This window comes from Buteo buteo, chromosome 22 (assembly GCF_964188355.1).
Source record: "Buteo buteo chromosome 22, bButBut1.hap1.1, whole genome shotgun sequence".
Lineage (NCBI taxonomy): Eukaryota > Metazoa > Chordata > Aves > Accipitriformes > Accipitridae > Buteo > Buteo buteo.
This window is the reverse complement of record NC_134192.1, coordinates 457596-473835: the sequence shown is the minus strand read 5'-3', so window position 1 is coordinate 473835 and position 16240 is coordinate 457596. Positions and strand designations below refer to the sequence as shown.

Here is a 16240-nt window from a genome sequence, read left to right as displayed (position 1 = left end):
CCCAAAGGTGGGTAGGTGACTAATTCCCAAGCTCCTCGATGGATTGGAGTCCAAGCCATGCGCCCAAGGCGGCATATGGGGAGAACTGGGAGCCAGACCCTTCCCCCGGCACAGCCCCAGTGCCAGGGCACAATTTGCGGCGGGGGAGATCTTGGTTAAGTAAGGAAAAAATTTTCTAGCTGAGGGTGGGGAAGCGCTGGAGCAGGGCCCTGAGAGCTGGGGACTCTCCATCCTTGGAGATGGTCGATACTCAAGAAGCAAGCCCTGAGCAACCCGACTGAGCCCTAAGTCAGCCCAGCTTACGCAGAGCTGGTGCAAAGACCTTCAGGTCCCTCCCCACCTAAACAACCCGGTGACACCAGCACGGTTCATGTTTCCTACTCAGCTGGCAGGTGCAGGGGAGATGGAGGCTGGTGGCCATCTAAGAACGGAGCCAAAGAGGTTGCTGAGCTCTCCCAGGCTCTCAGAGAAGGACAAAACGCTGGAGACAACGTGTTGTGGCTGGGGGAGGAGAGGAGAACTGAGCAGGGGAAATCTAGCTGCTGTAGCACTGGGTACCCATAACTAACCTCTGACCGAGAGGAAATAAATCATCTTGTTTTCCAAAATGAGGGCAAAGGCTGGGGATACAAGTTTAATCAGCTTTGAAAGTCGCAAGCAGTAACTTTCTCTGGCAGCTTCCTGCATATTTTAAAGTGCACTTAACAGCCTTCCTGTGCTGCGACACTGCACCTCCAGCACCGATGTCTTCCTGACCAGCGAGATAAACTGACAGCGGCCCAAAAAGTCCACTCTGAAGCATTTTGTCAGCACTTCCTACAATGGTTAAGAGCTACTAAGAAAAACCAGGAATAAAACTTCCTTGCACGAGCCATGCTGGGGGATGCTGTGCTCTTCCAAAGCACTACTTCAGGGCGGACAAACTGGAAGCTGTATTTTTGTTCTCCCATTACAACATCCGTATTTTTTTCTTGTATGAAACAAGCAGTTTCCCTGGACTCTCTCCTATAACCCAGCCCACAAATTAACTTTCCTCCAGAATGCAAAACCCCTCCAGTCCTGATATTCGGAAGAGTGGCAGGAGGTCACCAGGACAGAACGATGCTTTGCCAGAGTTGCTCTATCTCCTCCCAGTTTGCAACAGTCTCTGTTTTCCTCCTCAAAAAGCCACCTTATTTTCCCTTCATTGCTTCTGCTTCCTTCATTGCCTTCACTGCTTCTGTCTTCCATCGCACTCAGGCAGCAGGATGAGGGGCAGAGTGCATCCCTTCAAAGTCACCATAATCACAAGCTCGCTTTCTCCTGCTCACTCTGGCTGAGCACACACCACGCCTCCGAGGGTGCCCTGCGAACAACCAGCCATCCATTGCACAGATGTCTCTGGATCCTATTACCTCCCTCCCCAAACAGTGGAGACAGCTGTTAAATGCACTGTTAAAATATTTGTAATATTAAAAACCCCGTAACTACCATAGTCTTCATCAAATAACAAATACCCAGGAGGGAGCTTTGTATCCAAGAGGTTGCTGTCCTGACCTTGTGGCAAGCCTGGGGGCAGGTTCTGCCCTGTAAAACTGTTTTAAAGCTGTCCTGTTGCACTACAAGATCTCACGGCATGGAAAATGTACTGAGCATATTTCACGAATCCAGAAAGCCCAGGCTCTCCCAGGGGAGGTGGATGCTGCAACCTGAGCCACAGGTTCCTTGTTGTCCAACCACAGCACTTCCTAAGTGATTAGGTACCACCACAGACCCATCAGTGAGAGCCCTCCTCGGTCCTCAAATCCCATTCCTACCCAGCAAATTTGTAGTGGTGTGGAAAAATAATCAGGTATGGTGGTTATTTTCAGGAAAAATTACCTGGAGATGTGCCTCAATATTATTACGGAGGGTACATAAATCACTCTTAATTATCAGCCCACAGAGCAGCCAGCACTGCCCTGCCCGTACAATCCCAGCGCGCGGTGTGAGATGTACAGATCTGGTAGCTGTGAAATGGATGAGACCCTCTAATGCACCAGACGCTTCACCGAGCCGAGGTTGCAGACGCCAAGCGCAGGGCAAAACAATTCAGTTACAGATCCCCAGCACGGGGTGGCCCTCCATCATTTTGATTACAGCCCTGAGCGGTGTCCTCAGAGGATCCTTTGTGGCAGTTTCCTCCCCTAATTCCCAGCCTCTAAACCTGCTGATTCTCCCCGAGAACCTTTTTAGTCCCGAAGCGGACCACGGTCCTCCAAACCAAGGTAGCGCGCAGTGACTTACTGATGAAGTTGGCTTGGCCGGTGAAGATGGTGTACTGCAGCTCATAGGAGCTGACGCTGAACTCGTCCTCTGAGATCCAGTGGACGGTGATCGTGTCGTGGGAGGCCGTGCAAAGCTCCTCTCGGACGGACGGTGGGTTCGGCGCTGCGGGAGATCACAGATAACGTATTTCGGTAAGTTTGTGCTTTCTTTTCTTAATATATCTAGGGCTTTTTTGCTCGCTTAAGGATAGAGATGGGCTTGTGAGGGGAGCAGAGTCTCTTGACACAAACAACTGTCTCATTTTATCTATCCTTGTGTTTCCCACTTAACTAAACTTTTTAGTGTGACAAGAAAATATCCAGGGGCCAGCATGTTTTCAGATGTGCCAGAATGAGGGGTTTTCACTGCTGCCTCTGCCAGGTCTGACACCCCCACCCTGAACCAAGCTGAGAAGCCACTTCAAAATCCACCTATTTTTCAGCACTGGTTGTGGAGTAAGTATTTTGTCCCATAACTGTTCTGGACACGTGTTTGTCGTTAACCTTTCATTGCAAGCTGATCTGCTTCACATGAAGAAAATCAGATTTGGGCGAGTAATGATGCCCTTGCTTCTCCAGAGCTTTCATCCCTCCCACTGGTTTTCCAGCACACAGCACGGTCCAGCGGCAGTCGGTTGCAGCAGGGCTGCTCCTGGACACCCCGCATCGCCCCGGACAAGGGCAAGAGCAGCATTCGGCCTCTGCTGCGGGCATCAAGGCAGCACCAAGAGGCCCAGCAAAGTCTCTGCCCACAGGATTTCATAACTTAGCACCCAGAGACCCACAAAAAGGGCAGCAAAAGGGAAATGTTAAAGCATGCAGTGCATTAGAAGTACAATAATTGGTTAATTCACCATTCCCTCCCTGTAATTCACCCTCTTGGATCCTTACGGGCATCAGCCTCCTCCCCAGCTTGTAGAGACCATCATTTTTCAGCTGCTTTCTGAACTTTTCCGCCTGTCCTCCAGGAGAGGCAGAGTGCAACAGGAGAACGGGGACACGTCACTGCCCTGGTGACAAACCTCTGCTCTGCCACAGCTGACCAGGCATTTTTTAGCGGTGAGAATGAGCGGCAACCTAGTTTACTTTAAAATACGCCTGCCAGCCCTCAGCGGGGCGTGGGGGGGGCTGCGGGGAAGACGCAGGCAGTGGTCTGCATGTCTGTGCACTCACCGGTTAGATAATCCAGCCCCTCCAGCAGCTTCTTCTCTCTGGAAAAATCTAAAGCAAAGTTTTCAAAGGCGTCATTAAAATTGATATCTGGTATCAGAACCTGAGAGGATGCAGTTGCCATGGCAACCCTGAAAGAAAAGAAGAGACCATCAATACGCATCAGGGTGCACGCCGCTCTCGACACCCAGCAGCAGCGAGGTGGGGGATTAAAAGGGTGCGAGCAGCCTCACAGGGACATTACACGCTGTTGGGAAACCGGCTTGCACCTACTAACTGCTGCTCCTGCTCCAGGAGAGTGGCCTGGCCTGGGAACAGGTACCCGGGGCGGGGGGGGGGGGGGGGGGGGGGCTCCATCCTTGGGGGGTCCCAGCCCCGACTGCCCCCCAAGCTCCCTTCGGATTGGCATTTCCACCACTTTCCCCCCACGGAATGATAGTTGCTCCCACAGTGGATGTTCAGCTTTGTTAGGACCTGCCATGCAACTTGTGTCCTGCGAGGGATGGGAAGCGGCGACCCCCCCAAGCCCCGTGTTTATTTGAGGGCAGCACACCGCAAGGCTGCAGGGGGGAGGACGGGGCATCCCTGGGCAGGGGGCTGCGACCAGGGGACAATGCCAGCGACATCCCATCGTTGTCCCGAGCCAAGCAGGCCAGCCCACCTCTCGGCCACGTTCCTGGCCGTCTGCAGGAACCGCGCGTGGTCGTTCTCCTTCAGGATGTGCTCTGCCTGGTTGATGAGGACCGTCGAACGCTCGAGACACTGCCGGCAGTTAGCAACCTGCTGGGCCAGCTTCCGCAGCTTCATCACCTGCGAGAGGAGCAGAGGGAAGCAAAGGTGCTCAGAAGCCAGCGTGTAGCTTGAAAGGCACAGAGGAAACCAAATCCTAAGCCAAGGGCTGCTCAGGGGAAGCAAGGAGTGGCAAAACAGCACGGAAATGTCCCCAAAGGCTCTGGGGAGGGACAGCAGCAGTGCACTTACCATGTTAAATTTTGCTCACAGGTGGGAAAGCCCCAGGGAAAAGCCTTCAGACTGCTCTAAGGGTCTGTCATGATTTAACCCCAGCTGGTAACTAAGCAGCACGCAGCCGCTCACTCACTCTTGTGCCCCTCCAGCCTTCTTGCTGGCTGGGCATGAGAAGCTGAAAAAGCCTTGACTTAGTCTAAACACTACTTAGCCACAACTGAAAACATCAGTGTGTTATCAACATTCTTCTCATACTGAACCCAAAACATAACGCTATGCCAGCTACCAGGAAGAAAGTTAACTCTATCCCAGCCAAAACCAGGACAGGGTCCCACGCGTGACCGAAGCAGGACAGCAATGCATCCTCTCTCCAGTCCTCCTGTGCAAACAATGTCATCCCCCCTGTGCGAGCTCTCAGTAGATTTGGCCCGGAGTGGAACACTCCTGCAAAGCAATTCAGCACAGGGCAAGGAAACCTCACGCTGGCTCAGCCCCAGCAGAGCTGCTGGAAAACATCACATTTGCAGCCGCAAATCGTTCTGCAATTAAAGGTGAGGTGCTGCAGTAAGACAGGACAGGAGTTACCCACAACACAGGGAAGCAGGAGCTGAAAAACCAGCCCAGGCACTCATTTGCACCCCAAAATAGGGCGCACAGCTTGAACGGGCTCTGTTCCGTCCACACAAGTGTCCTGTGAGTCCCGCACAGCCCATGCTCGGGGCCAGGGCTCAGGGCTCTGCCATGTCCAGTGGAAACTCAGACCTGGCCCAGTCACCGTTCAAAAGGGGACATGAAGTGACTCCATGGAAAAGCACCTCTGGCACTTCAGTCTTTTCCCTACAAAGTTCTGTGGAAGATATTTACTGATGGCTTAAGACAGCACTGAACAAGCCATTAAGGAATAAAGAGAATAGGTTTGATGGCACCTCTTCTCTCTTCTGCAAAGTACTGGTGCTCAGCAGTAGTGAGTGGAGCAAAGAAACCAGAAGAAACATTATTTCTTACACAAAATCTCCATATCTCAAGAGAAAGCTATGCTGGAGCACTAGGAAAAGCCCCTTTGAAACTCCCACCTCCTCCACGCAGTCAGGGTGAGGGTAAATGAAAGGCAGGCACAAGCCCTAAGTCATCTCTGAAGCTGCTCATGGATTGCAATGGTCATATTTCTGTAGGGTCTACTCAATTAAGGTCTACAGCTCCAACAACAAAATAACCATGAGATGCAACCCCCTTCATTCCCTCCTGTCTCTACGTGAATACACAGACACGTGTGCAGCCACCGCTGGTACCGACTTCACCCCGGTAAAACTCAGTCGCCCCGGGGCTCAGACCCTGCAGCATCCCTTCATCTCCCAAAGAGCACGAACGGCACCGAGCAGGAGGGTAAAGGGCTGGAAACCCAGAAGCAATGGGGCCTTGTCAGAGATCGGACAGCTTCACACTGGAAATGGGAAAATTCAAACGTGAGCCAGGAGCTGAGCAGGTCAGAGGGAAAAGGGAGGTTACAGATGAGCTGACAGATTTTGGGGGTAGTTCTCCTGTTTAAGCTGGGAGCACAGGGGAGCTCAGGAAAGCCAGGAGCTGGAGGTGGCTGAGGTCAATGCCATGTGTTTAAAACCCACTGTACCATTGCTCTGGCTGTCTGATGTTTCGCTGGTGCCAGAGACAATATTTTGATTTAGGAGAAGCAGTCCTGGATCCTACGTCGGCACCAGTGAAGACACAGAAGAAAGGAGGCGGAATCAGCACACTGGGAATTGCGTTGGCAGCCAAGCTGGAAGTAATTCTGTATCTGGAAAAGCAACTTGAGAGGGGCAACAAGGCACTCGCTAATGAAATATAAATTCCCACTGCCCTGTTCCTGCATGCATCTGCAGCAAAGGACCCCACAGACACTCAGGGGAGGGGAAAGCAAATTTCAGCAGATGGAGCCTGGCCAGGAGTACCTCAAACAGCAGATTCTAAAATGATAAATCCCACTTCAGACCTCTGCCCTGTGCTCTGCAGCCGCATCCCACACGAGGCTCTCCTGAACATTGCACAAATGTATCTTAAAATGAAATGAGCGGTCCTCCAGGAGCATGCCTGTGGCACCAACCAGAGAAGCACCGTTTACTCTCACTTATTTAGCACAGGCTTTCAACCAAGCATCGTGCTGGACTCGTCCTGTGAGAATGCAATGGCACAGATTTAACCGTGTCCTCTCTGCTCCACACGATCACCCGCAGCTCTCCCAGCCCACCTCCAAAGGGACCAGCTAGTAGGTTGTGCTGCTCGGCTGCACGCCTTCCGATTATTTCCTTGTTTCCTTTTTTTAACGAGGGAGCAAGGTGTTTTGCAAACCTCTTGAAGCTGCCGTGACAGCGGCTCCCAGAGCTGCTCGTGTGGCAGCTCCTCTCCTCACTCGCCAGCGCTGCCCTGCAGCACACTGTCAATCCACACACCCCCTACCCCGTCTGCGGTTTGAAAATCCATCAGGAAACAAGAGCAGGAGCTCCCAGAGGTGACGGGAGGCTGCTCGAGCTGTTCTCCCGAGGTATCAGCGCTGTCAGTGCATTTACAATTAAGTAGCATGCTAATCCCCCAGCTGACAGCAGGGCCCCGCTCCCCTTGCACGGCTGCAACCGTGGCCCCTGGCACCTCTGCAGGAGCTCAAAATAGACAAGACCAAGGGTGAAAAGCCAACAGATGAGCTCCGAGCACCTCAAGCCAAGAAAAAGCCGTGACTTTGCATCCCCCCCAAACACCTGAGGGTTTCCATTGCACCCTGAGACACAGCGGGGTGCCAGCCGATGGACCCCCCATGACCGGCACGGCACCCACCCGGCTGCACCCACTCCAGTGCCGGCCACAGAGCAGCATGCGGGGCTGCAGCAGGAGGGGACCTCGGGGTGAATTACCAGCAAGGTGAGGACACTTGGGCATCCTCCAGCCAGCACCATGAGCTCTGCAAACACACCCGGGGTGAAACATCCCTTGGGAAGCGCCCGCTGCGCTGCCAGCACGGATGAGGACATCACCCACCAGAGGTGAGGATGCCCCTGGTACCTGCCTGCTCCAGCCATTCGGCAGAAACACCTGCTGGACCCCGGCACCCATCCCATGAGATTTATTACCCCAGCCAGCCCTGTGCTGGCTCCGTTCAAGCAGAGAGGAAGCTCAGGTTAAACCCGGGAGGTGACGACACGTGGCCAGGCAGCTGTCACTTGTCAGCAGAGATGGCAGAGCTGTTAGGTGACCAAGGTACAAGGGAACCCCGCACGTTATCCCTCTTCCTTCTCCCGGGCTTTTGGAGGATGTCAGCTCCCAGCCCCATGTCCCCACAGAGTGATGCTGGGCTGCAGCATCTCCTTGCACCCACGAATATCCCGGATGGGGCTGACCGTGCCATGGCCACGGGTCTCAGCACAGAGCCTCAAGCCCAGAAGGAGCTGGACAATGGGAGCAGGCAGAGGAGGGGGGGAGAGGGAAGAAGGGAGCAGAGCACATCACATCACATCACCGTGGTTTAATCGCTCCGCTCCCCCCGCGGAGGCTGGCCAGCTCCCAGGCACACAGCCACATACACATGCAGGGCTGGCGTGCCGGTGGCCAGGAGCAGGACCAGGACCAGACGAAGCAGGTAGTGTTTGTTAAGGCACATGACGCTTGGATTTGTTGCCACTGCTGTTATCAGGACAAGATGTGCAGCCTGCTTCCACCGCAGCAAGAAGTCACAGGCTCTGACTCGCTCTTGACTTAATGCTCAAGTGTAGTTTGAACTACAGTGACAGCAAATAAATAACACTGAATTCAGAAACACTCCTGCCAGGGCCCTGCAAGCTGCCACGTGCCCAAAACACTCCTGGGGTTGTCCTGCAAAACCTGGCCTCGCTCCCCATGGCCCTGGCAGTGTCGTCCCCCCCCCCGCCAAGTCCCACGGGGCTCAAGGTTGTGTGCAAACACAGAATCACAGAAGGGTTTGGGTGGGGAGGGACCTTCAAAGACCACCTAGTCCACCCCCCCGCCGTGGGCAGGGACATCTTTCACTAGATGAGATTGCTCAACCTCAACCTGGTCTTGAACACTTCCAGGGATGGGGCATCCACAGCTTCTCTGGGAAACCTGATCCGGTGGTAAAAACTCTCTCTCCATCTTTCTCAGAAGCCCCCTTTACGTATTGAAATGCCGCAATAAGGTCTCCCTGCGGAGCCTTCTCTTCTCCAGGCTGAACAACCCCAACTCTCTCAGCCTTTCTTCTAGCAGAGGGGTTCCATCCCTCAGACCATTTCTGTGGCCTCCTCAGGTCCCACTCCAACAGGTCCACGTCCTCCTTGTGCTGGGACCCCAGAGCCAGATGCAGAGCTCCAGAGGTGTCTCACCAGAGCTGAGTAGAGGCACAGAATCCCCTTCCTCAACCTGCTGGCCACACACCCAGGGCACGGTTGGCTTTCTGGGCTGTGAGCACACATTGATGGCTCATGTCCAGTTTTTCACCCACCAGCATCCCCAAGTCCTTCTCTGTAGGGCTGCTCCCAGCCCATTCATCCCGCAGCCTGTATTGATACTGGGGATGGCCCCGACCCAGACGCAGGACCTTGCATGTGGCCTTGTGGAACCTCATGAGGTTCACATGGGCCCACTCCTCCAGCCTGTCCAGATCTCTCTGGATGGCATCCCTTCCCACTGCCCCAGCACAGAGCCACCTCCAAGGGCCTCCTGGCCAGCAGATGACAGAGAAGACTTCAGTTTTGTTCAAGCCTCTCCCAATACGGCCGTCCTTTACCTGACAGCGGGTGGGCTAAGAGCCCCTGTTCTCTACTGGGCATCCTGCTGAGGGTTTGTGGTCACTGCTGCTAGACTCTTCTGTAGTTAGGACTAGCAGCCTACAGGGTAAGTGCTCAGGGCACATCGGTTCGTGAGAAAAACCCCAAAGCCCACAGTCTTAGTGGTGGGACCAAATATCCAATCTCTCCCTCGGGGCAGCGGAGCTGGCACCCAAGGGCTGCACCCTTCAAAGGGCCAAGGAAGCTGGATGATGCTTTCCACTCCTGATACGCAATAAGTGGCAATCACCCCTAAACCCAAACTCTCCTGGCCTCTTCCCAGCAAGGTAGGGCTGAAAGCGTGGCTGCCTTGGGATCCTGCCCCTCACCAAGCCACCCCACTGCACTTCCCACCTCTGAGGAGAGCATCCCATGGAGACCTGGTCCATCCCAGTGCCGGGGTCTGGGGAGGGCTGGGGGAAGCCATGCGGAGAGTTGGCCACCTTACAGGATAAGACATGCGTGAACAAAGCCAGCAACACAGCATCTAAACGATGGCGTGGATCGCTCCATAGCCACTGCTATTTGCTTCTTGTGTCCGCCTCACTTCCCGGCACACCGGCAAGATTATTAGTGAGCAAGAAGATGTTGGCTTGGATGAAAGGCATCCAAACAAGGGAGTCAGACACGTGGCAGAGCCCCGCGTCAGAAAGCACAAGGGACATGTCCACCCAGAGCCCTGGGGTCTGGGGGGATCCTCTCGGGCTGGTCAGGAGTTCTGCAACCCCCAAGGCCCCAGCACCAAGACTCGGGGACAGGGAGGGCTGCCACCCCAGGGAGCATCCCAGGGGTCGGCGTGGGGGGGCGAGGGCAGGGAGCAGCACGCCGCAGCAAGCTGTGCCCCCGCGGCACGTAGCGGGGAGGAGCACGAGCTCATCTTCGCTAGCAGCAGGCAGGCACAGCTCAAAATGGCTATTTGCACAAGGAAGCGATTCTCCTGCTGGGGCTTAATGGGCTGATGGATGGTTCATTTTACAACCAGCCTTGTCAGAAAAAAAATTATCAAAAGGAGAAAAAGGAAGAGAAATAAGATGACTTTTGTTTCACGGGAGGACTCGGGGAGCTATGCAGTAGCTGTCAGCCTCAGGCAGGGAGAGGCAGGAGAGCCCCTGCCCTCGCCACAGTCACTCCCAGGAGCCGCTGGCGTGCCCGGACCCAGCTCTCCTCGGCCACATCCCCGCAACGACCACAGCCTGCGGCATTAATCCCAGGCGATGCCTCCACTGCGCCTAAGGGAGAAGGAGGTGCAGATGCTCTGGCCCGAGGCCAGCCGGGGCTGGGCTGCGACACCAGGACCGGCAGCATCCTGAGCAGGCGACGTGAGTGCTGGCACCCGCCGGCCGGATCCGCGCCGTGGCAGAGTGCTCTTCAGGGCAGCCCAGCTGCCTGCTTCCCTCCCGCTCCTCCTCTCACAACCTCCCTGACGATTTTCGATGCCTCCTGGGTCCTTCCCAAGTATTCCCACTGCCCCGGTGCCACGTTCGCCACAGGGTGCTGCCCAGTCTCATGGGTGGTGGTATCCGAGCCCCGGCAGAGCACGAACCTGAAGCCCTGCAAGATGCGAGCCCAGCTTGGAGCCGCACATGGGTTCCTCGGTATCCGATCTCTGGTGGGTTTCCAAAGACATGCATGTGACGCATCCAGGGAGAGCTCTTTTTTAGCATTACTGGAATAAAAGATACCTAAAGGCTGGGCATGGCAGGTGTCACCCTCCAGGCACTCTCGTCTGGCATCCTCGCTCGCACCCATGACCACGCACAAACTTCAGGCTGCTGCTCCGGTCCTTACATCTCGCTCGCTGCCTTGTGGAGGTGGAGGAGCTCCATCTCACAGCTACCACAGCAGTCCTGGGAGGAACTGGCTGCCCCGTCCCAGGCCAAGGACCGCCACTCTTTCCAAGGCCGTGTACCACTGTGATCAGGCTCTTCCATGCATCCATTGGGCCATTTGTCAGGAAAGGCAGCCCAGAACAAATGGAAAACCAAATGGCAATTCAGCAGGAAAGCAGTATTTCTCACTCTGCAGTTGAAGCACTTCAAACCAGGCACAGTCTTCAGCACTTCCTCCTTTCTTCTGTGTCTGGCGCTTTTTAAACTCCAATGTTTGCGGCTGGGGCTCCTCGGAAAGGCTGTTTCCCGTTCACACTTGGAAATTGTTGCTCAGAGGTGTCGAAAGCAATGGAGGAAACCTGCCCAGCCTCCCCACAGCCAGTGCCGGCAGCATAGAGGCTACAGAGAGGCATTGCTGTGCTGCAAACCTGCAAGTTTCCATCTCCAGCCCAATTTCACTGGCAAAGAGGCTTATTCCAGTTTTGGGGAGCTTTGGAAACCAAACCCAGTCCCCTCCCTGGTACCACTAGTACCACCATCCCCACATCCATCTCCCACTGGTGCGGTGCTGGGTTTGCAGCTATGTGAGCACAAGCCCACTGCTCCTATCCCGGCAATGTATAACCAACTGAGCATTGCTTCTGCTGATGGTTTTGGGCACTAATCAGGACCTCTCTCCTCTACCCAACTGCCAATTTGTAGGAAAATGACATCTTTGAGACATCCAGCTCCCTGCTAAGTATGGCTGAAACTGGACAACATGGTCAAAAGATGTTAGGGGAAGAAGGTGGGAAGTGAGAGGCAGACAGACAGATGGACCAGCAGAAGGCACCGTTACACAAAACATGTTCCCTGAAGTGGCTGGGATAAAAGCAGGCATTTTAAAGCTTCCACTCCTGCCAAGGGTGTCTTGAGAGTCAGGCTGCTTGCCTCTCTTGCATATGCATGCAGCACAACCTGCTCCCAAAACTCTTCCTGGAAAAAGTTTGATCTGGGGCGATGCTGCTCCCCAGCTTAGCTATTGGCACTGTGATGGATGCAGAGCTGGTCCCTAACACACGTTCAAGCTCAGTAAGAAAGGCGAAGGGCTTGTGCATGTGCACTGTAAACTCCCGTGGACGCCGCTCAGAGCTACAGCCAATCCCTCCAGCCTCTCTCCAATGCATGGAAACCACTGGAGGAAGGGTCCAAACACCCCCCCCAAAGAAAAGGGTGAGAAACCAGCTCACCTATGGCTATGCTGCAATGCAGAGCGTGTAGCCTCTCCTTTACCTGCAGTGCGGGGCTCGGATGGCCCTTCAATATTAATTCTACATTATTACATTAGCACCACCGTGTTAGAAAAGCCCTGAGGAAGCTGTCTGGACCAATCCAAGAAACTGCACCAATGTGTCATGCTAATCAATGTTCCTTCCCTCCTCTGGCCACATCAAGCATGTGCCCTGTCCGCAGTGGAAGAGCCCTGGGGACAGCAGCAGCGAGGGACACCCAGACTTGCACACCATTTGGGGCGGCAGGGAGGCGAAGGTGTGTGCACCGATGGCTGCCCGAAACAATTCCTTCACGGGCAAGGCAACACACGCTGCTAGCAGCCCCTCTGCTTGTGGCTGGGACATCCCAGCACCACAGGCTGCCGAACTGATGGGCTGTGCCTGGAGAGGAAGGGCAGACCCTGCAGCAGCCAGCCCACAGGCGCAGGAGGGGACCCTCGAACCCTGGGTGCACGAGCCGGCCCTCCTTACCTTCGTCTCCTTGATCTTGACGGCGATGACCTGCTTGCGCTGGCGGATGATCTCCATGAGCTCATCACACTCCTCCATCAGCTTGGCCTCATGCATGGCTGTGTTCACCTGGCCAGGAACAGCAAAAGCACACGCCGTCAGGAGGGGACACACTCATCCCTGAGCCCGGCAGCCCTGCAGCTCTCCCAGTGCAGACCAGGAGAGATGCGATTTATATCCTCCGTGCTGGGCCCCAGCTCTGCTGGCTGCCAGGGGCTGAGCTGGGCAGGAGATAACAGCCCCGCAACGCAGACAGAAGCGGGCTGGCTCGCCTGCATCCATTGCCACCCCAGCTGGAGGAAGGAAAAAGGCCAGAGGAAGATGTGAAGCCCTCCTTGCTGCACGTCCAAAGTCAGCACTGGGTGGCTTGTGGGGCACATGCTCTTCCGTAGGTGCTGTCCCCTCCCTGAGACCCGGAGCATGGGCTGTGGGGAGGTGGCAGCCCAGGAGCAGCAAGCCCGCGCAGCCACAGCTGCATAGCTTTCCAGCAAAACTTGGGTACCACTAGACAGCGCTGACACCCAGCACTGGCCTGTGCCCACCCTGCGCAGGGATGCTCAGGGATCTCTCCACCTCCCTTCCCTGGGCAGGCTGCATGTTTTTGGGTGCTCTGCACAGACACAGCCGCACCGCTTGGGCTGCTCTCGGCACTCCCAAGTGAACCCCATCCTGCCCTCGGCTATGGGGCAGCTGGAGATTACCCTGCCCTAGCTGTCCTGCTTCGAGGTGAGCAGCACAGGCTTCTTGCAGAAGCAGCGAGCTTCGCTGGCCTCCCCTCCTGAGCAAAACTGCAGCTCTCTCATGCACCTACACCGAGGCAGTGCCCGTGTGCTAGTTAAAGCAAGAAGAGGCTTAAAAATGAATGAGTGCCCTGCTTGGAAGAGCAAGGGTGGCCGTGACTTCAAAGCATCTGCAGAAGTGAGACTGAAAGCAACCACTCGGCACGGGCAGAGGGAGGGAGCGCAGGCAGAGCCCGCAGGGGGCTGCACGGCTGCAAAGGGCACATCAGGAAACACCGTGTGGGGTCTTAATGAAGGGGCTGAACCGGCTCAGGGCAGCAACAACTATGGGCAAGTCGGGCTGGTGTAGCCATCCCACCTGTGCTCCAGCCGCCCGCTGTGCCAAGCTGCAGCCCCAAGCTCTGCAGCATGGTGCAGGGCCCCGGGGAGGAAAAATCTTCCCCTTCCTGGTGCTGCAGGATGCGCTCGGCAGGGCTCCAGCACTGGAGCTTTCAGCCCACAGAGCAAGGAAGCTGGGCAGCCGCTGGGCATGCCACGCTGGTGCTGCCAACCCAGCAGGCAGGGTGGCAGCCCCGGGCTCCACAGATGCCTCCATTGCCCTTATTTTCAGCCACAGCACAGTGCTTACAGTGCCTCGTGGTCACAGAGTGCTCCTTGGGAGTCTCTCTCCGAGCAAAGCCTTTTACAAATAGCCATCTTCCCCCTAAAACAATAAAAATGTACTGGATGCTGCTGGAAGCACCTGCTGCTCCAAAAAGCCCCATTTCTTCATAGTGCAAAGGTTTGGCAGGATGCGTGCCCAGATTGCAATAAATCTTTAAGCTTTCTCCAGCTCAAGGCAAATTTCTTACCGTGCTTGCAGTTCACTTCCTAAACTGGGGCACCATCCCCTAATGGATTTTGTTCTGGGCTCACAATAAGGGGAGCCTGGTGATGCTCAAACCCATAATTCTCCTCCCCACACCATCCCTTCCTAACCACGGTTCCCAATGCAAGACACGCAGCTTCGGCTGGACCAGCCCCCAGCAGAGTAATGGAGCAAGCATCAAACAGCACTTCCATGATCACAGCCATCTTCCAGACTGCTGCTGATATTTCTCCCTCCCTAACCTCGTTCCTGGTATTTATGGTTCAGTGGCAAAAAAATACAACCTGCTACACAGCACAACCAGTTCTTCCTCCCACCCTGCCCTCCAGAATCGCTGCACCAAGAGGAGGGACTTGAGCCAGGAGATGAGGAGACCTCGTGTGGACCTGGGCACCTGGGTCAGTCCCAGCAGGGGACTGAAGATGACACAATCAGACTGGCCAGAGCTTTCCAAAAGTCACCTTCAGGTCTGATCAGCTATTGCAAACCACCTTGGACATGATGTGGCCTCTTCCAGACCAGGTCTGGTCTCCCTGTGGCCTCTGCCATGTGGACAGTTGGCCAAGATGATAATTTTGCTGCTTAGCATCTACCAAAACATGACCACGGGGAGATCACATATGCTCTCCCTCCCCTGCTGACCAGCAAGATACCCACCAGGCAGGCAGGGCATTGCCAGCAGGCTGTGTGGCTCTCAACATGCTTTTGGGGAAAGCAGCAAGACGACACTCAAGCTCCTTGATCTTGAAGGGACAGATGCTGCCAACAGGGGAGACCAGCATGTGTGGCTCCTCCATTCAGCTTGGACTCTTGAGCGACCGATTCTGAAGCTTTGCTCTGGAAGATGCTACTTGAGATCGTCGAGGACCAGTAAACCCTCATCACCCCAGGCTACAGAGCCACACTCCTTGGCCGAGACAAGGGTGGGAGACAGCAAGAGATGGCAGCAGGACATGATGGCAGACTTGTCCCATAAGACTTCAAAGAAGAGCAGAGAAGCCCAAGCAGGAGATCCATTGATGATTTCCTTCTTCATCGATCTCCCAAGTCCATCGGTCCTTCTGCACAGACGTCACTGCTGCGGGTGCGGGAGCTGTCGGTGCCCAGCCAGGCTCTGCCACGGAGGCGCCAGGCGTGTGCCAGCAGCACCGGACACTGGGGACCTTAAAGAGCAGGAGCCCTCCCCAAGGTGGTCAGAAGCTGAGATGCTGGAGGATTTGTCTGAATTGCAGCTCCTCCAGGTAAACTTGAGCGGGTGCTGCTGGCAGGAAGGTGGACAGTGTGCCCTTCAGAGAGACAGGATGATTAGGATGCAGGTGGGGGGGGGTCAGCATGCTGGGGACACAGGGAGGTCCCACCCTGCCCCTTGAATGAGCAGAGGTGAGCATGGCATCAGCCGCAAGAGGCAGAAGGAAACAGTAGCTTGCTCCTACAAAAAAAGCTGCATGTGTCCTGCTTAATTTAAGCTAATTAATCCCTGCTGGACCCCCTTTTCAGGCTTCAAATACACAGATTTTTATTTTTTTTAATTTTAAAGCTGAAAGGAAAGCATGCAAAGAGTGCAGTGAAAGCACAGGCAGAGGTTTCAGTCCTCTGTCTCCAGGAAAGACCAGCATGCTTGGGGGGATGGATAGGAAAGGGGGGATACACTTTATAGAAGGGGAATTGAGGCCTATCACTTAAGTTAAACAGTGTACTGGAGGACATAAATAGGTTTTCTTCATTTTGTACTCTCAAAGCTATGTGAAGTCTGAAGGCAACCCAGAGTTAAACACATTTGATACAAGATCTTTTTT

General features: G+C 54.9%; 1 protein-coding gene across 1 annotated transcript in view; it reads right to left on the bottom strand.

Moving 5' to 3' along the window:
• Positions 1-16240, bottom strand: part of MID2 (midline 2) — a 117492-nt gene that overhangs the window by 18055 nt on the left and 83197 nt on the right. The window contains exons 4-7 of the mRNA XM_075054059.1: positions 12798-12905; positions 4117-4265; positions 3459-3586; positions 2266-2409 (exon numbers count right to left, since the gene is read on the bottom strand). Of these exons, the coding sequence (XP_074910160.1) occupies positions 2266-2409; positions 3459-3586; positions 4117-4265; positions 12798-12905 (529 nt within the window). The remainder of the gene's footprint in view (positions 1-2265; positions 2410-3458; positions 3587-4116; positions 4266-12797; positions 12906-16240) is intronic.